The sequence below is a fragment of the Polyodon spathula genome, chromosome 16 (genome assembly GCF_017654505.1).
Source record: "Polyodon spathula isolate WHYD16114869_AA chromosome 16, ASM1765450v1, whole genome shotgun sequence".
In the NCBI taxonomy this organism is placed as follows: Eukaryota; Metazoa; Chordata; class Actinopteri; order Acipenseriformes; family Polyodontidae; genus Polyodon; species Polyodon spathula.
The window spans coordinates 18001465-18025444 of NC_054549.1; the positions used below are offsets into that span (position 1 = coordinate 18001465).

General features: G+C 38.1%; 1 protein-coding gene across 3 annotated transcripts; it reads left to right on the forward strand.

Moving 5' to 3' along the window:
• Positions 1–6618: 6618 nt before the first annotated feature.
• On the forward strand, positions 6619–23879 carry LOC121329060 (claudin-19-like). 3 transcript variants are annotated; one of them, XM_041274351.1, is made up of 5 exons: positions 6619–7434; positions 15568–15732; positions 17155–17239; positions 17570–17716; positions 19853–22620. In XM_041274351.1, the coding sequence occupies exons 1-5, from the start codon at positions 7212–7214 to the stop codon at positions 19887–19889; spliced, it is 657 nt and encodes a 218-aa protein (XP_041130285.1). In that variant the 5' UTR covers positions 6619–7211; the 3' UTR covers positions 19890–22620. The 3 variants fall into 3 exon arrangements, with proteins under 3 accessions (XP_041130285.1, XP_041130283.1, XP_041130284.1); XM_041274349.1 differs by having other exon boundaries at positions 20269–22620; XM_041274350.1 differs by lacking the exon at positions 19853–22620 and adding an exon at positions 22979–23879 and having other exon boundaries at positions 6620–7434.
• Positions 23880–23980: the final 101 nt, after the last annotated feature.

The following is a 23980-nucleotide window of genomic DNA, read 5'->3' on the forward strand; positions in this document are numbered from 1 at the left end:
CAAACAGTAAGTATATGGTAATCAGAAAATGTTTTGCTAGTTATGATGGTCAAATTGTATCTTTATTTTGATAAATAAGTGTTCAGTGATGATTAAGTTAGAAAGTGCTTAGTGCATTTGGCACAGTAACGAGAAGATTTTGAAAAAGCCCTGACTGACAAAAAAAATAAATAAATGTAAAACTGCTTGAGCTAAAACCAGGAAAAGCAAATGGTACAGTATGTTCTCTTTATTGAATTCAATTAGCCCTGCTGCACCAAGCGAATGTCTCTTTTCCCCAGGAACACAAGCCTCATTATTGTGAGAGGCTGCATCAGGATCCGTTTTCACCCAGCCTTTGTGTTTGTGTCGTGTGAGCTGGGCTTCAAATGAAAACAAAGGAACCATGCAGTTTTTAGATTCTCTACTTTTTTGCTGGTACATTATGACAATTAAGCATTCATAGACTCATGTTTTACAATAATGTAAAAATATTTATTAAAACACGTTTTAAATAACAAGAAGCCCAAAATGTACTACATGAAGTTTATAAACGAAAGCTTGGGAGGAGGGTCGGCCGCTGCACAGTTCATCATCTCAACATATAAATACCCAAGCAGCTCACCCCTCTCTAGCGTTTGATTGATTTGCATCCCTCCACCTCCCCATCTCCACCCCAGTAGCTTCTCCGAGTACTATCTATTAGGGGGGTCTCCTGCCTTGCGCAGACTGCCGGGTGAGACCCACAAAAACCAAGCAGGTTTGATGCCAAATTGTTTCTTCCATTCCCCGCTAATCATCAATAAAACACTTATTTGAACTCAAACTTCTGCGTTGTGGGGTTTGTCCTGAACTACTGAAACATTACTTTTCAGCAAACATGTTTTTTGTTGTTGTTTTTTTCACATATGTACTGGATTAAATTGGAAAGTACAGATAACTCACATGGCTAATTTGAAAGCATGCAATGTTAGGCAGTATTTGCACACATGCAGAAACAATAACAACAAAGTAATGGCGGTTGAACACTGTTTTGTCAATAAAACTGCTCTATTTACACTAAATGGTCAGATCACTACACATAGGTTATAGATCATCATAAAGACTAACAGAGAAAGAAAACAATGAAGCAATAGAACCTGAAGAAGGTTTTACTGTCTGGTAAGGTCCGTCTCGTGCCGTTAAATGTCCCGAGCCGAATGTTCTATTTCTATTAGAAAATGGATAAGTACATTTTGTTTTATAACAAATCTATTTTTCAGATTTATGCAGCACTAGTTTTTGTTTTTGTTTACTCAATATTCCATGAGTAATGCGGTTTGCTCAGAATTCCGTCTGTGGTCTAGTAGCCTTCAGGCTTCATTCTGCCAGGGGTGGACTATGTTGAGTGGCCTAAGTAATACCTCGATACTTAAAAAAAAAAAAAAAACCTTCTACTTACATGGAGCTGTTCTACCTCGTACAAGAAAGCAAACATGGTTTGTGAACTGTTTGTACAACATTTAAAAGAATAAAAGTACAGCTAACTAATTAGGATTTGAGTGCAGGTTTGTGTAAGTTTCAATATTTAAGTTCGGCCCTAAAATGTATCTAGTATCTAGTAGCCCAGTGTGTTAATGCTGATTGTGCTGTTTGTTCCTGCAGTGTATTGTTAGAGAAGAGAGCACAGTGCCTGTTGTTATTACAATATGCTAAAAGTAGTCAGTGTGCATCCAGTTGTTTGATTTCTACAATTTGTCATTCAAACCGGACACTAGCTGCTATGCTGTTGTGGTTATGTATTGTCACTGACAGAAAACGCTATTCACAATGTATTTATTTATTTTTTAAACTTTATTTGCTATACTAAATTTAAATAGATTGAATGCATAGGACAGCGAGGAAGCAGATTTGGTCTACACTGATAGACAACATTCAGAGGGCGTGTTCTAGAACAGAGATTTTCTGGTTTATGGTTTGAATATTGTCGATCAAACTATGTCTAATCACTGTTCCAAATCTATCCACAGAGAGAAGGTCAAATATATGAATACTGTATTTAGATATTTTTCGGTGGATAGACTTGTAACAGTGATTACACATAGTTTCAATGACAATATTCAAGGTTCTTTACTAAAGATTAGGGACATAATCCCAGTTAAACCATTACATTTGCTGCAAATTCATCTACAAAGTAAGTAGGTTGTATCAGTGGAGGCTCTTTAGAGGAGGCAAGGAAGTCAGAGGAGGACATCGTGTGTTCAACTTCGTCACTCCCGAGTCAGCGTGGGGGTGGTAGTGGTGAGCTGAGCCTAATAATAATTGGATATGCCAAATTGGGAGAAAATGATAAAATAATTGGCGATTACTAAATAAAAAAAAAGACTTGCCACGCTAAATTATACTTATATAAAATCTGAAAGGAGGCCACAACCGAAGATTGAAATTGTTACTAACAACTTTCATAGTGGTTGGTATGACAGAGTTTATTGCTGGCTTTTCTAATTTTAAAAATCTGGATTGGGCTATAAAGTGTCACAGCAAGTCGAGAGACCATGACAGTTGTGAAGTTTAGTGTGTGTGTATAAAATTTTTTTCATTTTACTGAAAAATACTATTTATCCACAAAGAAAGGAAGAGGGGAATTCTCTGTGTGTGTTGGAAAACATGGATCGAGAATTGATTAGGAGTTTGCTACGCGTGTGGACTGGCAGAGCTATACTGGTGTTCTTCTGAAAAGAGACTAATATTGCAGATAGCAGACTGTTTGGTTCAAATTGCATATACTGCTAACCATTGATAGAGACGTTGCGTCTACAAGCTCTTGCCCAACATTGACTGCAAGCTAACGAGATAACAATGCTGTGGACTACAATTAGCACAGACTCTAAAGACTTCAGAGAGATCGAAAGAGATAATGCCACTGGGATCAAAGGGGGTTGCAAGAAGATAACAAAAGGCAGATGTATGGACCTTTTGTCTCCAGGAGTGTGAAGAATGCACTGAGTTCAGAGGTTGTCACACTAGACTACACACACAGACACACACACACACACACTCACACAATAAATTAAATTACCTTGACCATTGGTTAAGTGTCAGAGAAAGGGGAGGTGGACCATCTATACAGAAGGGTATTTAATGTCATGCAAACATTGTAATGATGAGTATTCTGTTTGTCCTGTACCTGGGACCAGACTCCCTGCATATTTCAATAAACCTGGCAACTGATTGAAGAAAATGACTCTGTGCATTTTCTTGAATCTACTTAATCACCATCTATTTTGTTAAGTTACTTCAGTGTGCATCTTCTGTGTCAGTCAGTCACACAGACGACACTGAGAGAAGCTGGGACGTTTATTTTTAATTTTTATAAATATAGATAACCTCAGAAGGCACGCAAAATGACAATAAATACTTTTAATTGTAATTAAAAAAAATTTTAATTTGTAATTCCTTTTGGGAGGAGGTTTTCCATCAGCCACCTTTGCTTCAAGAACTGAACCCTGGTTCCAGAACTGAAGTCAGTCTGAATTGCTTCTTTTGTATTAAATAGATACGTTTTGTATGTACAGAAGGGTATCTAATTATTTTGTTGGCCATTTATTAAGTTTAACAAATGAAGTCGATAGGGTGTGCTTGATTTTTGTCTGACTTTCACCTGCTTTAACAACTTTGTTAAGAAAATATTTTCTGCAAAGTATGTTATAGTGGCGTGGTCTTGAAATCTAAATGCTATATTAATGTTGTATTTTAAGCATATGTTGGCAGTGTGTAACAATTACATTTATTATAATAAATTATGGCAGACTACAGTTTTCTTTTTTCTGCTGGCTGGTGGAGAAAATGCGTTTAACAACTTTGAATTGGGGCAACATGTTAAGAAGACATGAAAAGTGCCAGTCAGAACAGAATAATTAAATTATTCTGCTGCTGAGGGCTTAAGGGGACCCTTTTTTGACCACCACTCGCCATTGGTTGAAATAATAAAGGAACAGTGAGCGCAGTATCTATTGTTCATAAAACCAATTAAACAATAGTTATTTATATCAACCATTTTTTAAACTTCATTTTTTATATACGTATAATCTATTTATATACCAGTGAGTATCTTTCTAGATAGAAATGTTGTCCCTTCAGAAGTAGAAAACCCAGTTAAACCTGCTGCTTCATGCTCTAGATTAAGCTGAAAAATTGGTTTAAATTAGGACTATACTTTGAAGTTGAAAAAGCCTCTTGACACCTTGTGGTCTAAATTGCTCTGTTGCAATTGAGCTCGTAGGCCAGCCTTTTTTGGTGACTCGTTTTCAGGTTTAAACCTCAGTAAAACAGTTTAAGGAGAACGTTTAACCCCTAGCTATGCCTCAACTCTAATGTTTCCATGGTGATACCAAGATTTCAGGCAGCTTGTTGTTTTTAAATCTCCATTGGTTTCAGTGTTTCATGGCCATTAAAATGTCTTTCCTCAGGTCAGGGGTGTGGATTGATTTACAGTACGCTCAGTTCATGAGACTTGCTTTTTGTTCTACTTGTCATTGAGACACAATATTTATTGTAACAAGGCAAGCAGAGCATAAATAAGTAGGATTTAGTCACTGTGTCAGCCACACCTGATTGTTGTCTTATACGCTTAATCGTTTCAGTGAAACTCAAACACAGACCCAGATTAACACTAGTGTTGGACTACCTTACCTACATGAATCCAAAAAGAGTGCTTACCGGGGTCTGTGAAGACATCGTTAGTGTTAGTGTCTTAAATTTCGGGCAGCCTGCTTCACTAGGACAAACAAATATTAAGATGGAACTTTGTGTTGACAAGCGTGACTTTGAAAATGTATAATATATAAAACACATAACACAATATTTACTGTGGACATTTAAAAAAAGAAAAATACAACAAAATTACCTTTGTAGGCCCACTTGTGCAGTTTTACAAATTTTAAGGTAATTTTTTGGTACTTTGTATCCATTTTTCAATCTTTAAACAATGTCAGTCTTCAGCATGTGGTTTAGCACATGAGATGTGTTAAATATTAAAAGATTGTACTGTTTTAAACAGGTGCTCACATTGAAAAATGGATGAAAAGTAGCCTTGAATTCAAGAAAATTAAAGATATCAATAGATTTCTGCAAATATTCCCTGTGGTCGTTCTATTAAAGGTGATACAACTTCCGTAGGCAAAATTCTCACGTTATAGACCTTGTCCTTTCAAAATAAAGGACAATAAGAGACCAAATCAGGACAGAAAAGGTTTTACTTCTTCGCAGTCTTGGGCAGACTGCTTGTCCTGTTGAAACGAAAGTGCTGTGCTGCAGTACGGGACTATGGAAGCTGTAGTTTTCTCCAGCATCACCATTGAAAAGGAGCACATAGAAGAGGCATTCAGAAAAACAAAAAACATGCCTTAGCTTTGGCATGCTGTCAGCACTAACGTTAGGCGCTCGCAGTGTTGTTTTTAAAACTGAGCTCATTTAGAGTGTATAGTAACCCTCTCAATGCTAACTTAAAGAAGTACGACCCTCAAATAACCATTTCAGTCCTTTCAATGTCTTGTTTTATTTTATTAAACTGTTACATGTGGGTTAACTCACTTGTCCAGTGGGTAGAAGAGTCCTTTATGCTGTGTGTTGAGTGCAGTTATCTTTCTACCCCTGTGTAGGTTGTAAAAAGTAAACTTTGAATTTGCTGGAAACACTATAATTTATTCATGGTATTGAAAAACTTAATCGAATATAATTTTAAAAAATATTTTGAAAAATAGCAACAGTGGCAGAGCTAAACACCCCAGGGATGATTAAATAAATGGAAGAGGTTAGCGAGAGTACGATTATGTTTCAGCACTGTTTAGAGAAATGCATAAACACCTTGTGTTACCTGCACCTAAACCACACTGCCCACACGATCAGTTGAAGATGACAGTCAATGAGACACAAACACACACTGTTAACATTTACTTCAGGTGTTTCCAACACACTGGTCTTGTAGACACACAATGGCTGTGCCACAATATCCACCTGCACACAACTGATTCAGCTATAGTATGACAATATCATTTGGTGAGTCAAACAGACCCCCATATGTTTAACAAATATGTATTACTTAACGTGTATCACTTCGTAGGCCATTTTCCCATCTGAAAGACAAACGCAATCAGCTGGTTTCAGAATCTCGATTGCACTAATCTCGAACGATCTTACACCTAAAGTAACACTGGATAGTTCAAGATTGGTGCCAGCTAGGGTCTGTGAAACCAGACGCTCATGATGAATGTGTAATTGACAATATTACTAATACTGAAGACTCTCATTGGTCACGTTGAGATTACATTCTGGTAATAAATATTAGAATAAATTGCAAGCATCTGTACCTTTTTTTATGTGGTATTTTGTTTTATTACAACATTAACACTGTCTTGACAGTAACACTATAATACCCCAGGCCCACTTGAAAGCCTCTAGAACCCCTTCCTGCCGTGCCCCTCATTACAATATTCCTGGCATCCCAGTTTAGTAAAGGGTTCATCATGATAAATTGGATACAGTCTCTTTAATAATTCCGCTGTGTGGAATTTCTAATTCTTTTAGTGGGCGTCTCTTTTCAGAGCTGGTGGCCAATCAAACGTCTCTTTAGCATTCTGCAGCTGTGGAGCACATCAAGGCTGTTTTGTTTGCAGTGCAAGTTTTTATTGCTGTTCAGCCCCCTGAGTTCCCTCCAGAGCCATTGGAGTGTGACAAGGAAGCTATGCAGGCACTACACAGCCTTCTCCCCAATCCAGGCTGCCTCTGCAAACATTAAGCACCTTCCAGCAAGCTACCCACCTGCAGGTAGGGGGCCTCTTAAAGGGCCAGTCGATGGTTAGGGTTGGTTCTAAATGAGGGGGAATACTCTGGTTTGCAGCCTTGCACTGGAAAAAACAAGTTCTCCAAATGACAGACAGTGGCTTAACAACAGGTTGTTTAAAAAAGGACTAGAAACCTTCTGGAAATAAGAGGTGCAGTGCTATTTTTTGGTGTTTTAAAAAAAAAAAAAAACTGGAAAAGAGATAACAAATAGCAACCGGAGTGTAACACCACAAAGACACAGAACAGAGCAGAGAAGTGGATTTGCAAATCACCACTTTTCTCTGCAGCTGAACTTTTTTTCCTTGAAGGAAGGTGGATTCCTAGTGGGGCTAATCCCAAGCACATTTTCAAAACTGTGAGGATCAGAACCAAGACACAAAGAACAACATTCTGCTTCGAAAAGAAAGAAAATGGCCAACTCTGGTTTCCAGCTGCTGGGGTACTTCTTAGCACTTGGCGGGTGGATTGGCATCATCTCCACCACAGCCCTGCCCCAGTGGAAGCAGTCGTCCTACGCTGGCGATGCCATCATCACCGCGGTGGGTCTGTATGAAGGCCTGTGGATGTCTTGTGCTTCTCAGAGTACAGGGCAGGTGCAGTGCAAGGTGTACGACTCTCTGCTGTCACTGGATGGTGAGTAGCAGTGGTGAGGTGTTTGACATTCGCATGTATGAAATCATTCCATGCGACATGTATAGTTGTCTATCTGCCTGTCTTAAAATGTCACTGTTAAAGTCACACATTGGTTATCCAGCCAAAATGGGTCGATGTTGGAATTATCCAGCAAGCTCATTACAACGAGCTGGATAACCTTTTATAACCGTTAAGATTATCCATAACTAATAAACACTCTATAGTGCTGACCTTTTAAATTGAAAAAGTCTTCTAGTCAAAACATTTGCTGTTGCATTTATTAAGTTTCACTATTAAGAAATGTGATCTCAGCATTAGCATATACAGGGTGATTCAAAAGACACTGGACAAACGGAAAACTATCAACAGTGTCTGTAACTTCTGTGATTATCATTAATAAATATGTTCATTTCATCTGTCCAGTGAATAATCCTGTATATCCCACATATAGATGTGCGTTCAGTGGAAATATATTACTTTAAATGTTTCCACACCACCCGGTAACTATATTTCTAAATGTGAGACTTTGCGAAAAACATCACCTTTAAAGAAAACCCCACACCCTGCCTATATCCCTTTAAACCCTCCCTTGCCTTGCTGCACAGAGGATCCCACAGGTGTAGAGCAGGCTCCTCATTGGCCAGTATCTGAAACTTCCAGTGTGGCGATGGACATTTATTTGTTTATTTGCTGATTGGAAGTTGCTGATGTTGGATAGAAAGAGGGAGGCAGTATTTTATATGTCTCAAAATATCCACAGCGATTCTAGATTTACATATAAAATATTCCGCACCTGTGTATGCTACATAAAAGATATGCCAACATATGCAAGCGTATATATATATATATTCTGCAGTCACAAAAGAACCAGTTCATTCAATTTCCAGTCCTGAATTCCTCCTCTCACAACACCAGAGGATGTTGTTATTGCACTCCATCCAGTGCTGAAAGTGGAAGCGCTGTGTTCAGTCCCTGTTTATGATCCCTCAAAAGGTACCCACTCAAACAACCTGACAAATATATATTTTAATACAGTGGCTTTTTCTGTACTGGTAGCGCAGTACGACTTTACTACCATCTATTTCAGAAAGGAAAAACACACCCAATAAAGTTACTACACCAGACACAAAACAACTCAGACTTTTGATTTAGTGGTGATTTAATAGCTTGAATGGCCTTGAGAAGCGATTGACACCCTAATAAGCCGGTTATTATTCAACACCTTATTTACAGTTAATTATTGGTGAGAGGTGTTACATTAACTGTGGTTTTGCATAACTTGATTGAAGGTAATGATATTCATTCACATCATCCTGCAAAAGCTATTTAGACAGAAGCGAGATTAACTCTCTACAGGAAATGTAACTGAACCATAACAATGGACTGGTTTCCAAACTAGCACTCACTTTTATATTGAACACTGGCAATGTGTCACACCATGAGATGTACATGTGGCAGTCTGACCCTGGAATCTTCTTTTTTCTGTTTTTTTAACATATGGATTTTGATCAGTAAAAGGCTTTATGGTGGATATGCTCAACAGAGTATGAAGTGGAAAGTTGAAAGATGATTAAGGCTGCATTCAGGCAGAGTCTGTTATGGAGGGGATTTGTGAGCAATGGTTGCACAGAGTAGAGAAGATTCCTACTTCAGTATACAATAGACTGTGCGTGTATGTGTGTGTGTGTGTGTGTGTGTGTGTGTGGGTGTGTGTGGTATATATATATATATATATATTATAATATACACAAAAGTAGATATGTATAATATATATCTGTCCTGTTTCTGATTAGCTGTGTTTCAACCCTGGTTCACCTGTCCTGTTTCTGATTAGCTGTGTTTCAACCTTGGTTCACCTGTCCTGTTTCTGATTAGCTGTGTTTCAACCCTGGTGCACCTGTCCTGTTTCTGATTAGCTGTGTTATTGCTACCTTGGTGGAGCAACAAAGTCATTTAGGTGCACCTTTATTAACAGTAAATGTGCAGGGTTATTTTGCAGTGTTCTCCATACTTTCCCCATGGTTATAGTATGCATTTACAATTACAATGGTTTACCATGCCTCAATGGGCTTAACTATGCTTACCTAGGCTTAGTGTTCCGCATTTTTGTTTTTTATCTTTAAAAAAATAAAATCGGTTAAAAAAAATAGTTTTTAATTGAAACATCTGTAAAAATCAGGGGAAAAATCTCTGTATACACACTTTACACGTGGAATATGATGCTTAGCAGTTCTGGTTTCTGATTAAGTTTGATGTCCCTGGCATGTATTACGAAGCAGAAGCCACATTTTCCCAAGTTAGCTGGTACTTTGCAAACGTGTGGGCAATCGCTGTGCTGACAGAAATAGTACTACAGACAGTATGAACATGACATCAGCACAAAACAAGCCAGGTTTATACGTCTTGACAGAACTGGGTTGTGCAAGCCATCGGGAGACGCGTCACAAATCGCACTGGACATTTCCATCAATGCATTGGATAAGTTTACCAATTAAAGCATCACGATTTTCTGTCAAATATTTACGATTAAGATTGTCGGCGTTAGGCAGTGTTTTAGCTGATGGACAGTACTGTCATATACAAAGTCATCAATACATACCTCTGCAATAAACAGTGGCTGTCCAGCAAAGCACAGCGCTCTGACAAACTCATTAACACAGTCAATCTGCGCTCTCTTTTTATTAAAGCGCATGTAAAAGCAGCATAAATGGATTGCTTGTCTCAGTGCAGTTAATTGTTTTAGTTTAATGTGTTGCTTATTTTTCAGTATGTTCTTTTATTGCTGTGCATTCTCTACCTCATCTGACCCACTTCTGCTATTTTAGATTTTTATATACTTCAAAAAATTTATTTTCTTTTTAATATTCATAAACTGATTTATGTTTTCTACCCATTCCTCATCCACTAAAAATATATATCCACTATAAGTATTTCAATTTGGTTTTTGATCAAGCTAGTTACTATGCCCAGCAATCAATAATCAGACTTTGACTGGCCAACATAATCACGTGATAATGTGCTTGTGAAGTGACAGAGAACCACGTTTGAATGTTATTTGATTCTCTGACGTCTAAACGTCTGCTGTATCCTAGGATACATGGTGGGGCTGCTTATTACAATGTCAGAGTGAAAATTAAACAGCATTTTAATCAAAAAATTGTTTATTTCCTAGAAAATAGTATCTGGGAAATATTGAATAATATACAAAAATCAGGTATAAATCAGTAAAAATCGGCGTCCAGTTAAAAAATAAATCCTGTAATGTTTTGGTAAAATTCTGAATAAACCAGAAACGCAGAACACTACCTATGCTTTCCCATGCTTTCCTATACTTTCCCATGCTTTTATTACACTTTTCTTTTACTATGGGAAACTTTTTTAAGGGTGGATCCAACTGAACACAGAATAATTAATATCAATTCACATTTAACACCTGTCACCTGAACTACTATCCTGATCTATGATTCTATTAGCATACAGCAAACTTGTTGTTTGTCTAGTTTGTTGTCCTTCTGAAAATTCACTAAGATGCTCTGATTTGAACTATATAGCTATTGTTTCCACTGTACAAGAAACACAATTCTATACATAGACTACAATTGTTCTTTGTACTATGATGTCATCATTGCATTTACACACTCACCCCCCCCCCCCCCCCCCCCCCCCCCCCCCCCCCCCCCCCGACAAGTCTTTGTTTGTTTGCTCATCGCTTTGTTTTGATGTCATGCGTACACCAATCCTTATACTATGTCATGCATACACAATTCTATACATAGACTACAATTGTTCTTTGTACTATGATGTCATCGTTGCATTTACATACTCAGCCCCTGACAAGTCGGCTTTGCTTGCACTTCATGGAGAGCTGTGATAAGGATACGATTTTGTCATGGAAGCCACGGAGGTCACGGAAATCGTGAAAATCGTGAAATTCGTGAATTTGAACAAAAGTCTGTGAAATCTTGGAAATGGATGTAAAAACACACTTGATTAGACACTGCCTTTAACTCCTTTAAGATGCAGTATATTATCCAGTGAAAATACATATATGCAAGTGTCTGTGTATTGTTTGGTTATGCAGCACACAACATTTATAAATTTTTTTTATAAATTTATTTATTTATAAACTCTCGGTTGTGATCTTCACATACACACAGTGCTTGTTAATTTAGTTTTTGAAACAGAAAAGTGGGCTTGCATCTTCAAAAGATATTAATGACATTTCTTGAAGCTTTTTTTTCATACAATGTAACGAGTGTACCCAAGCAGCCTGTTGAAAATAAATACTTTCTCTAAAACTAAACATTGCCAAACAAAATACTTTAGCTTGCCCTTGAATATCTTTTTTTATTTCCTGCAAGCTGTAGGTAAAGCGAGAGGCTGATCTGTTTCTGCTCTTTTTTTCTGATCTTTGTGATGCCCTGCTTCTTGGACATGGTGCTGCCTTGTGACTTGACCTTTCTGTGCTCTATTCTTTTTTTTTTCTTTTTTTTTAAAGGGGCAGTGCTTTGTAGGCTACTCAGAAACAAACCAATTTAAACAGCTCCTTCTTATTATTGAAGAAAAAATATATATTGTTTCATTATGAACACGGTAATAAAAACTATTATTTGACATTCTGATTTTTGTATATATATATGTACATTTACACCAAACGCGGACAGAGAAATAGGAACACAGTTTATTTCAGACCCCGTCTGTTTCGCTACGCAGTGTGAAAACCTGCATCATACAGTATTGTAAAAAAAAAAAAAATGAAAAAAAGAATGTTTATGTTGGTGTGAAAGGGTTAAGTTTTGTACTACAAAGTAACATTTAAACTTGCCAGCAGTCAAAAGCAATAGTCTTTGTAGTATTGTTTTGGGGGAACTAATTAAAAGCTCTTGTGTATGTTGATGTAGCCTAACCTACATTATTTGGTGGCCTTTCCATGACATTTCAGTGAATTCTTGTTTTTTTTCTCCACAATTTGCTCATGAAATATACTAAAAATCACTGTGACAGAATCGTGTCCTTATCTATGATGTCATCGGACTTGCAACCTACTGTTTCTTCACTGAAATGGCCTGTTCCTTCCAACTGATTTGGATTAGCAAATAGAGTGATAGCTGAAAAGTATCTTAGAATCCATCCTTAACATTGCTGCTGTCCTAATAATGAGTGGCACAGTCTCATGTAGCACCCACTACCAGCGGTCCGTTCAGTTTCCTTTTTGGCTTGACACCTTCTGGTACAGTTTGTACTTCCAAGAAAAATATCCTAAGTGACAGTACAATTTATACATGTCCCCTTTCAGATTAACTTTCAAGTTGTCTGTAAATGCAAATAAACAAACAAATAAAAAACTCATGTTAAACACCCACAGGTATGTTTTGAGTTGGATCATGGAGATGTTTTTTCCAGTCTATGAAACATGCTCAGAGGAGGTGGAGTAGCAGGCTTGACGGCATGAATGTGAATTCATTGTTTCCAGTTTAAAGTGGTACCAGGAAGGGTAACCGGTTCTCAGATGTCCTAAACTTTCTACAGCTTGTACTGAGTCATTTACATATTCATCAAAATCTACATGTGCATGTGCTGCCATGTTTTAGTTAGGTAGTAGCAACATGTTTGTGTTGTGTTTTATGGTCAGGCAGCTTGTGGTTTCATTTAACACTGAAAAAAAGTCTAGAAAAGTTATTCAATAGTGAGTTATCCCAACTCCTGTATATGAATAACTATAGAAATACTAAAAGAAACTAAACTTCAATGGCAAACATTTTAAGTGGCTAAGTATGTGAACTTGTCTACCGCACTGAATGAATGCCTGCCACAGGGCTCCCCTGGGTCCTAAACCCTGCTAGGTACAGACAGGGATTGCAGTAACCACACACCGGCCATGAATTTTGTAGATATTAAAGGTTTGCTGACATAAGGGGGTTTAACAGTAGAGTACGGGAAAAAATCTGTCCCGGGAGATGTCTGGGAGAAGGGTCCAAAATACGGGAGACTCCCGGTGAATACAGAAGAGTTGACAAGCCTGTTATTTGACGATTGTTGTTCTATTGTCTGAATTTATTTCAATTAAAAAAAAAAAAACTGTGAAACTATATTCAAAGTGCGTAATACAATATGGGGATTTATTTATTTTCTACAAATTAATAGTAGTCCCACAATTAAGTCCCTATTATTAACAATGTGCTTGGATGTCAATGGGCAATCACAAATAAATAATGTTTAATACATTTAAACAATACAGTTTTGACTTAACCCTTATAAAAGTTTACCATGGTAAATTTGCACAGGGATTGTGCAGATTTTCCAAGCGTTCCACATTGTTTTCTCATAGTTATGCTGTGCATTTACAATGTTATTTTTTAATATGCTTTACCATGCCTCACTGGTAAACCATGCTTTCACTGGGCTTGTATCTTGCTATGCTTCCACTATGGTAAACTTTTATAATGGAATTGCTGTGGAATTGTCCCTTTAACGGGCTCTGCAAGCAGGGAACACAGCGTCCCATTGTGAAGCACCCTCCTAATCGCATCTGTATGAAAGACCTCAATACTCCTACAGCATGTGTGAGTGCTGGGGTTGGTCTCAACCATGTGGGTTACAGAGGAATTCCAAGAAAGGACACAAAACCTTGTATTGAGCCAGAGCATCGCTAGCAGGGGATTGAAATAAAAAATAATCTGAACCACCCTCCAGGACTTCCCAGCAATTAAACATAAAATACCCAGAATTATAATTTTCATATGAAATAATGTCTTCCAGATTTCTAATGACCGTGTTTGTCATTGGAATTTATCCAGTTTCTTTTATCCATAGGCTTGCTCCTTTTCATCGTTTATTTTTCAGAGGCTCGTGCGTACTTGACGGGGGTTCCTCATTCTTAAATATAACATGTGAGCCCTGAAAAATAAATGTGGAACAGGAACAAGCCTACATATACATTACAGATATATTACCTCCACTGAGTGTTTCATAGTTATACATGTCCATTATTCACATTACTGTTTGCTTATCTTCATGTTTTTGGGCAAAGTAATGGGAGGTTTGATATTAAAATGACTGGAAGTCCAGCTCACACCACCATTCAACCTCCTTTACAATGATGGAGTTAGTACTGTTCTTCATGCCAATTTCATATAAGGTTTTGTATCCGGACATATATAGCAATAGATGTTTTTATTTCTACCATATTTCAGATTACACAGGAGCATTAAAATGCGTGTGTTCATTGAGACTTGAGATCGAGTAGGATTTCTCAGCCTCTTTGATAACAGGGACCAACTCAGGGGTAGATGCCTGTCGCAATAGTCACAAACCAGCTGCAAACGAGTCAAAAGTCTAGGGTGAAATGTCCAAAACAAGCGCATTGCTGTTAGTGACTTTTTAGGGAATGCTTTGCGGCAGCAGGTTTTCTTTGCGGTTCAACAAGATGAATATGTAATTATGGGCGTGCCTGAATAAATTTGCAAAAATGGGGTGGAGATGACAATGGGGGTTCTCAAATATTACTCGTGTTACCTGTAGCCTACAGGCTAAAGTAAAAAGAAATTGAGCTAGGTATTAATTTTTACAGTACTAATGTACAATGTCCTATTGTTAGTGACTCTGCATATAATGCTCACTTCACAGCCTACCTCTGTAAAGTGCTTGCGAGGGTGGTCCACTATGAAAGGCGCTATATAAAAATAAAGGTATTATTATTATTATTATTATTATTATTATTATTATTTATTATTATTATTATTATTATACTGTATAGGCCTACTGTACAGATTTGTTTTTTTACATACTGTAACATGTAGCCTACCCAAAACACATCTTTTCATGAACAAATGTTCTCTTAGTACATACGACAAAATGTGTACTTTGTGAATTGAAACAACGGAAATGCAAATTGCAGTATGTTTGCGCTGCGACTGGCCCATCTTAATACATCTACCCCTAAGTGTCTTCCTATAACCTGGCAGACCACTTGTAAAGATAGCACCACTACAATGTAAACTGTATATGGTTGAAGCTTGTGATTGTGTGCTTTGCAAGTTCAACGCAGCCGCTGCACTCTGTGGTTCAGAGTCTGAATAGAGCTTGTGATTGTGTGCTTTGCAAGTTCAACGCAGCCGCCGCTCTCTGTTCCAGTTCATATCCAGACGTGCCGGGCGCTGATGGTGGTGTCCGTGCTGATGGGCTTCCTCGCTATCATCGTCAGTGTCGTGGGAATGAAGTGCACTAAAGTGGGGGACAACAACCCCGTCACGAAGAGCAGGATTGCTGTCTCCGGAGGGGTCCTCTTCCTGCTTGCAGGTAACACGCTTGTAGACTTGTTTCATTTAACTGGGGTTCATTATAATGAAGCAGAAAGGAAGAAGTTCAACTGCCAGCACTGCCTGGCTAGAGCCAGCCTCCCCAGGTGGTTGAATCGTCTTCCCCACAGCATTGTCCCTTATAAAAGTGTGCCGTAGTAAAAGAATAGCAAAGTATAAGAAAGCATGGTTTACCAGAGAGGTACGGGGATTAAAATAGTATCGTATAACCATCAGAAAAGCATGGGAAAACTGCTAACTTACTGTAGTAAAGTTTTATAATGGGCTACACTTACCCCTAAGCAACACTGTTATATTATATCTCAGTTTTATGTCTTCAATAACTGAGATGTACCAAAAAACCTAAATGCCGCTGCCCTGAAACCAGGTGTAACGCAGACCTGTTCCCAATATAGCTTATCTGGGCAATAAATTAACCCAGGGAAGAACTGCACAGGGAATATGTGCTTATGGCAAATTAAATAATTCCACAAGGAAGATTGAAGCAACAAAAAAGCACACACTTCTTATTCAGCCATTAGTCCATAAAGTTAATCATAAACAATAGCTATAGAAAATAGTACAGTGCTCTGCTTAAAAACTAGCTGAAAGAATATCACCACGCCTGGCCGTTTGGTATGCAAGCTCCCCACAGATTTATGCTGTGCTATCCATATCATCCATTAAGTGTCTCATTCCCACAATCCTTAGAAAAGTAGCCCTTCGCACTCCCATGGGTTAGGGAAGCAAGAACGTCAGGGACCGAGTCACCTCACTGTGCAACAGTAGCAGCGATGGTAGAGCAATGGCACATAGACAAATTGGAGTGTAAATAGAAATACTAAATACAAAAACTGGGTAAACCCAGTGGGATAAAAATACAGCTAATAAAAGAAAGTCCGGCCAAAACACCGTCTGAGCACTGTTCCCACTTTAAGGGAGGTCCCACTGCAGGAACCCTCTCCCTGACACTCAATTAAAACCCCCTAAACTAATCCCTAGCCTGTATCTACGACCCCGGTACCACTCACCGTGGCTAAACACACTGTCATGAAGATTCTCCTGATTCACCTCCAAGCTGGAGAACAAAGGAACTGGCTTCCAGCTCCTTTTTATACTATGTGGCCAGGGCTAATTGACCGTCGATAAATCAATTAGCACCTGCCTACCTTCCACACCTGTCTCATTAGAAAGGGGGTTCCAACCCCCAGCCATGCCATATCTAGCACAAACTGAAATGTGACCAAACTTTATTTAAAAAGAAACAAAATACACTATTTACACGTGGGGCAAAAAGTGTAACTAAGCATGCAAACAGCACGTTGGCAGTATAAACTCTGAGATGTTCCGGTGCAATTCATTTCTCAGTGTTCTGTGATAGATTGATTCCTTTTTAATCCTGGTGTCTGCGTTGGCCCTACAGGATTGTGCACACTGATCTCTGTGTCCTGGTATGCAACACAAGTCTCCCATCAGTTCTTTAACCCAAACACACCTGTCAATGCCAGGTAAGGGGCTATTTATGTATTTCTCTTTCAATTGAAATTTCATGAATTACAGCTTTACACATGCAGTTCAGAGCAATGTTAATTCAGTGTTCCCTGTCATAAGACAGCCCTTTGTACCACAGAACCAGTTTAAAGGGGGCTTCCAGTTGCCCCTGAATGTCATCCCACTAGCACTTTCATTCTTGTTATAAGGAGGAACACAAATAGCGTGGCTCTCGACTTCAGCATTATACAGGGGGGCAAGGTAATGTAAAAACTGTAATGATTCTAACCTCCAATATAGTGTGAATGACCCTTCCTGTATTCCTGTTTTGTGTCCCTTCACTCCAGGTATGAGTTTGGCTCTGCTCTGTTTGTTGGGTGGGCGGCCGCCAGTCTCACCATGCTGGGAGGGTCGTTTCTCTGCTGCTCTTGTCCTAATGAGGAGAGAAGAGGGCAACAGTATTACAGGCAATCCCAGCCATCCACAGCCAGGGAGTACGTGTAAATAATACTACAACAAACACTAAGCATAGAGACTGGACATGCACTAAGACATTCCCGAGTCCCCTTTTCCCTAGATTACATCCCTGCTTTCTTTTTACTGTATTATTTATATTCTGGAAGTTACTGCTGGAAAATCAATGACAATCATCTTGTCACATACAGTATATTGAGTGGCCCTTGCGCTGTAATTAAAAGGCATGCACATCATTTGAATGTTACTTTCCCTGTCAAAAACACAGAGATCCTATCTAAGAATAAGCAGTTATTGTTTATAGTAAGTAAGTGCTTTAGTTCTGCATTTCTACGTCCAGATTTCAGAGCCTTGGTGGCAGCCGCACAGATAAACAGTGGTGTACACGCCATGGGGAAAAGGAGACAATAAAGAACTTGTAATGTAAAAAACCTAATCAAATAAGCTGATGTTTCAGCAGAGATCTGAAAACCTTAGTGTGTTCTTGGTTTGACCATTCTAAATAACATCTTAAGAACTATTATAAATGATATGAGTGGTGCTCTATTGCATCTTACTGGTAACATAAATTAGATCCGGATTGTAGTACGATGATACAAAGTAGGTTTGGTAATCGTGCTTGGGGTTTACTGAGCCTAGATACATGTCACAAACATCTAGTCAGTTCAATGCTTTCAATTGACAAATGAAACACAAGCATAGCAGCATGCCAGCTAGTGTCTTCACTATAATGGGGAAAGCTCCTTCTGAAGGGCTTGATTTCCATGTAAGGTGAATACAACATGTAATGTTACCATTATACAAAAATACATTGTATCCAACTCAATTAGTCTTAACTGGTCTTAGACATGCAGTTGGTGTATGCTACCAGTAATATAATCCAATACTAAGTCAAATATGTGGAACTCTTCTGCCTATCAAAGCTACCCAGCAGCTCAGGAATAGATAGATGTCTGGGTCTGACACATTCATAGCCATTCACTCCAGTGTCCTATGCATGCTATGCATTAGAACAGAGAGCAGTGCATAGAGTATACGGTTTCTTCAAGACTGCATTTTAAATGTAATCTGGTGCCCTACAGTTAGTGCTTTTCTAGTGTTTTCTAAATATTTTATACATAGACCAGGCTGTCCAACAGATAGCTGTTGAGCCCTATATGTCTCACTGTGCTCCCCAGTATATGGGCCTTTAGATTTAGAGGTGAACTGTCCTATTCAAGGCTCTTGGTGGACTGAAAAGACTTCAAGGGCAATCTGCAGTCTTTGGCAGAAGCAAGTACAGTCAGCATGCAGCCTAACTGCTGTTGTGTTTAAACAGGACCCACGCTCAAGGCGTGCAATCATTGAAGCTGTCCTTTCCAGACTGGGTTATCTGATGTTATCTTCTCTATCTCTATTTAGTCAGCTATTTAGTTTTAGTAAATTAAATCAATATTATGTTGCAATCCTTCCTTTATATACATATTATTGTGGATTCTTGTATTTGAACTAGAGTTGTTTAACGTATTGTAAATTATTGAACGTGTTACAGCTTTACGTTTCTTAGTTGTTATTGTGTAAAAGGTACCATTGACTTTATTTTAGAATCCTATTTGAGATGTTTAAATGTATTTAAGCAGTGTGAACTAAATCTGCATTCTAATGCCCATGACCACAGTTTGCACTAACAGCCTTAAATCTGCCTTTCATTACGAGAGGGGTATTCTTTGTTTAAATCTGATAGAGAATTCTTACATACTCTCTGGGTTTGAGATACATTCCAGGAATCCTAGTAACTTCCAAAGGAACTATTAAAGTCTACACAATCACATTTATTTTTGATTATTGTTTCTTGATTTTCAAAGCAACTAACAATAGTTTGGGTATCATGGAAAAATGCCCTACACATAAGAACAAAAAGATCATTCGATATACAAAAGCCCTTCCTTGTGGGGCAGAAGGGCCAGTTTTGTCCACCGCTAGTTTGTAACAACAACCCTTCCAGAAACTTCCATCATGTACATAACTAATCCTTTCAACCTTTCTTTCAAACTAAGGGCTTTCCTCGACTGACAGCATGTTCCACTGTCTCCTGATGCTGCTTCCACTAAAACAATGGCAAGGTCTTCCTACTGCTAACGTTCCTCTCCTGAATGTCTCTTCTCTTTCTGATCTAGGGCTGAGTTGTTGAGTGAAACTAGTTTTCCTGACTGAGCAAACCCTGCCTCTTTTGAAGATTATTCAAGTTCCACTTAATTTTTCCGTTTCCTTGTTCCTTCCTAGATGCAAAATTTGGACCCTTATTACTTCACTATAGTATAAAATCACATAGATGTTCTATCTGCATCTGATAATATCAAAACCTGTGAAAGAATATGGACTCTGATAAATAATAAATGGACAATGTCTGAACATGTAACGAACAGTCTAATTGACATTGTGATAACAATATTGTATGCTGTAAATACTGCCTAAAAATAATGTGTTGAGTTATCAGTATTATAACTTTTGGTTATGTTTTAAGTAACTGGTAGTCTAATTTGTTTTAATACATGTATACTTACTTAAACATTTCTTTTCTTTTAAATTGCAGAACAAATGTAAAAATGTCTCCACCAGAGAAAGGGGAGCAGTACTTGTAGTTTGGATAATGCCCAGCCATTGGTCACATGCTGTTTAATTTTTGCAACAGACAAGACTCTTTAAGGCAAATGTAAAGCTAAATTTGTTATACCAAATAAATTTTAAAAAAATGACTACCGCTGTAAAACACCTACATGTAAAATCTAATTCTTGCTATAAGCCTTTTCCTTTCATGAGTATGCACAGAGAAGAAAATCATATGTGAAACACTGTGATTCCCATTCAAATCCGATTAGGGTTAGTGCCACCAAGCTTCTTAAAGATAGAATGGAAAAGGTTTAAAATGAAGGAGTGTCCTCTTACCGAATTTCATTCATGTTACTGGTTTTCAATTCTTGCTCTGTACAGTATCTGTTTTTCATCACATCACTGAAATGTATTTCAACACGTTTACGATCAGCAAGGTCCACAGCCACAGCCGAGCTGCTGAAGCCCATTCCAAGTAACGGTAGTTCATGAACCTGCAGGGGCTATGTGCTGCTTCAGTGTGAGACTAGCGGCTAGGGAGTGACACTCATGTATTTCATTTAGTCTCACTTGCAAGGCCTGTGTGCGCTTCCCTGATGACAATGATTGGTGAGTTATTTGCTGCTGTTAACAAGAGGCATTGAGCACTGAATCTCAAAGAACACTTTTGAAAATAGGTTGCCTAACTCTCTAACCTTTATTCTCACATCGACGATGCAAAACTCCCGAGCTGGAAACTCAACTAAGGCTACTTGAAATAGTCTTCGGCAGCTAGACTTGGGGCTATGAACTTGCCACGCTTAAATATTTTAAACTCCACTTTCAAAGATATGATAAAGACAGAAACAAATCAAGAATAGGAAACCAAATACCATGAATGATATTTGGGTAAGAGAATAATCCATTTTGAGAAATGCTTTCCAGTCTGCCTTTAATGCATTTATCTGGGGAGTCAAAGCTGCTATTTACTGTACACCTCCAACACACTGCCATCTGTCAGCACTTTTGTTGTATGTTAATAGGAGTATCCTTATAAATGTCTGCTATGGTAAAATGGTGGTAATTAGAAGTGATGGCTGGTAAATGCATGCTAAAAGCATGTATACAAACATGAAGCATGGGAAAGTGTGTGGCATGATAACGCATGCAAATGTACTGAAGCAAACTTTAACAAGGTGTGAATTGTTGTCATTTTAAAATATATGTATGGTAGTAACAGATACAATAACAGCAGCTAAATCCACTGTATATATATGATAAGGGTAACAGTGGTGGTTTAGATGCCATTATGTATTCACTGTGTCACAGAAGAGCCAAAGTGCTTTCTGTCTCTGAGCAATATAAACTAACACTAGCACTAATTCCCTGGAAACCCCAGGATGTCATATTTATGAAAGAGCAAATGTGAGTCAATGGGAGAGTTCCAGGGGATCATTTGATCTGGGAAATTATTATATAGCATATACCGTGCTTTAAAAACCATTCGGGCCGAGCAACATTTCCCTCCACTTAATGCACCATAAAAATAAAATAACGCAGCAGGAAGATATATGGGAAACAGTTCACCTTTATGGCCAGTAGGGATATACTGATTCACAAGCAGGTCTTTATCATCAATTCAAATGGACTAATTCTGCAACCAAACCCAATTATTATAATTGTTTTTAAAAGCTTTGCTTTATAAATGTCTCCTTTATTTTCACCAATAAGCTTCTCTAAAGAGTTGAAAATCATAACATGAAATATTAGTGGGAGGTGTTTCACCTCAAAACCACTGTGTTTTTACCTCGTTAAATAAGCAATGATTATTCTGTTAAAGACAATAACTTGTACTTAGATATCCACTGAAACAAGTTATTAGAGAGAAATGGGACGTCACAGGGGTGGAAAAGGATCTCATAGGAGAAAACAGCGAGAAAAGACCCAAAACAAAATAGCACAATACTGGAAACTGTGCAAAAAAAGTTAAGTTGTCTTTAAAATCCTAAACAGGTCTTAAAAAAACAGTTCCTCTTGAACAGCGTTGGTAATGCATTATTGTTATTTCATGGTATTTTATATTGCCTTATATTCCATTACTTTTATCAGCGCTTTTTTTGTGAGATTTTTGATCTCCAAAACACGTCACAGTTTGTGAGAAGAGGACACCATTTTACATTTTGTAATTTACAAACATTCCTGTCAATGAGCAATAGCTTCAGATCATTTAAGAGAGCTGTAATCAGCCCCAATAGAAACAATACAATGTGAAGATTAATCTATGACAAGATTCCTCTTCTTTTAAGGGTTTTGAGATTATATGAATAGCCTTACATCTCGAAAATTAGGGAATTCCAGAAAAAAAAACAAACACAAGGATGGAGTTCAAGGATGGTTTCAAATGACTGACAAGCCAGTGATCCCTCTGCTTCCCTGCCTTTTCACCACCGTCTCCAACGCTGTTCCCTCAAGACCCAACTAACTACCCCCTCCTCAACCCCCTTGCTTAGTGCAATTGAACATATCGACATGGGACAGTGGATCGTGTTTGAGAATAATGGTGTAAACCAGAAAAGTGACATAACCGTTTTTCTCATGTAACCGAGTTCTCCAACAAGAACCACTGTGGCAAGCTGATACACCTTGTTCTTCGCATTTACTGTGTGGTTATTCTCCTTTCTCCCCCTATTATATGATGCCCCTCCTCCCCTCAGGAGTCCTCCCCACACCCTGCCCAGTGGAGACACCAGCTGAGAGGAGCAGCTCTGGTTCCTTTCCAGTCGTAGCTGTCAGAAGCTGCTCCTGGTCCGGCACACAGTTCTGGCTTAACCAGTGCAGGACATCTCAAGTTGTGCTTTTATTACTGTACCCGTCACTGAGAAAGATGGCCTATAATTAGAATGCACAAACTCCACATATTCTCATTTTTTTTATTTGAAATATCATGCTAGGAGCTGGCTTAATTCATGGCAACAGTGGAATCTCTTTTCAGAATTGTCTTTTAAATTATTTACCTTATCTAACAGATGTCACAGAGGTGCATGAGTGTGCACCATTTTGCGAGAATATGACAGGATATTGCATTTAACATACTGTAAAATCTAAGTAGACAGACTGTTTAGCTAAAGCCTCTGTCAGTGTATAAAAACAATTATAATATTCAGAAATGCCATTCTCAAATGCAAAATATTTGTGTACACTGTGAAGAAGAAAAGACAATGTTTTCTATGCGGTAATTATACTAACCCTATAGTAATTACATCTTTGTGTCAGAACTGGTCTGGGAGGAAACTAAAGGTTTTGCTTTTAACATACCTTTGTTATGTGTAGTTTATTAGTACTGTAATTATACTGTTAAGTGTAGTTAGGATTATTTCTATGAATGTTTGCTTCAATGCAAGTATCACAACATTGTAGTCCCCACACTGACAGCGAAACCTTGTAACAAATGTTGCTATAGTGTAAATACAATGTGGGTATTTTAAGATGCATTCAGTAAATCTGTTAGGGGAGAAGGGGGTCATCTTTCTCAAGTGATGTATGTTGTTTTAAATGATTTACTAAAAAAAAGTGTGTTCTTTTCTTTTCCAGATGTGCCTTAATGATTATATTATTGTATTATGTGGGTGTGCCTGTTTTTTTTTTCTTTGTTTTTTTTTTCTTCTGTTTAAATATTTTGGATTTTAATGTTATTAAAGACATTTTACATGAAAAAG

What these genes read in the sequence shown, in the direction of transcription:
- LOC121329060 (XM_041274349.1), top strand. Translation starts at nt 7,212, where the DNA reads ATGGCCAACTCTGGTTTCCAGCTGCTGGGGTACTTCTTAGCACTTGGC. An exon ending in CTCTCTGCTGTCACTGGATG is followed by an intron (nt 7,435 to 15,567) that starts GTGAGTAGCAGT and finishes TCTCTGTTCCAG; the next exon opens with TTCATATCCAGACGTGCCGG. An exon ending in AACACACCTGTCAATGCCAG is followed by an intron (nt 17,240 to 17,569) that starts GTAAGGGGCTAT and finishes CCTTCACTCCAG; the next exon opens with GTATGAGTTTGGCTCTGCTC.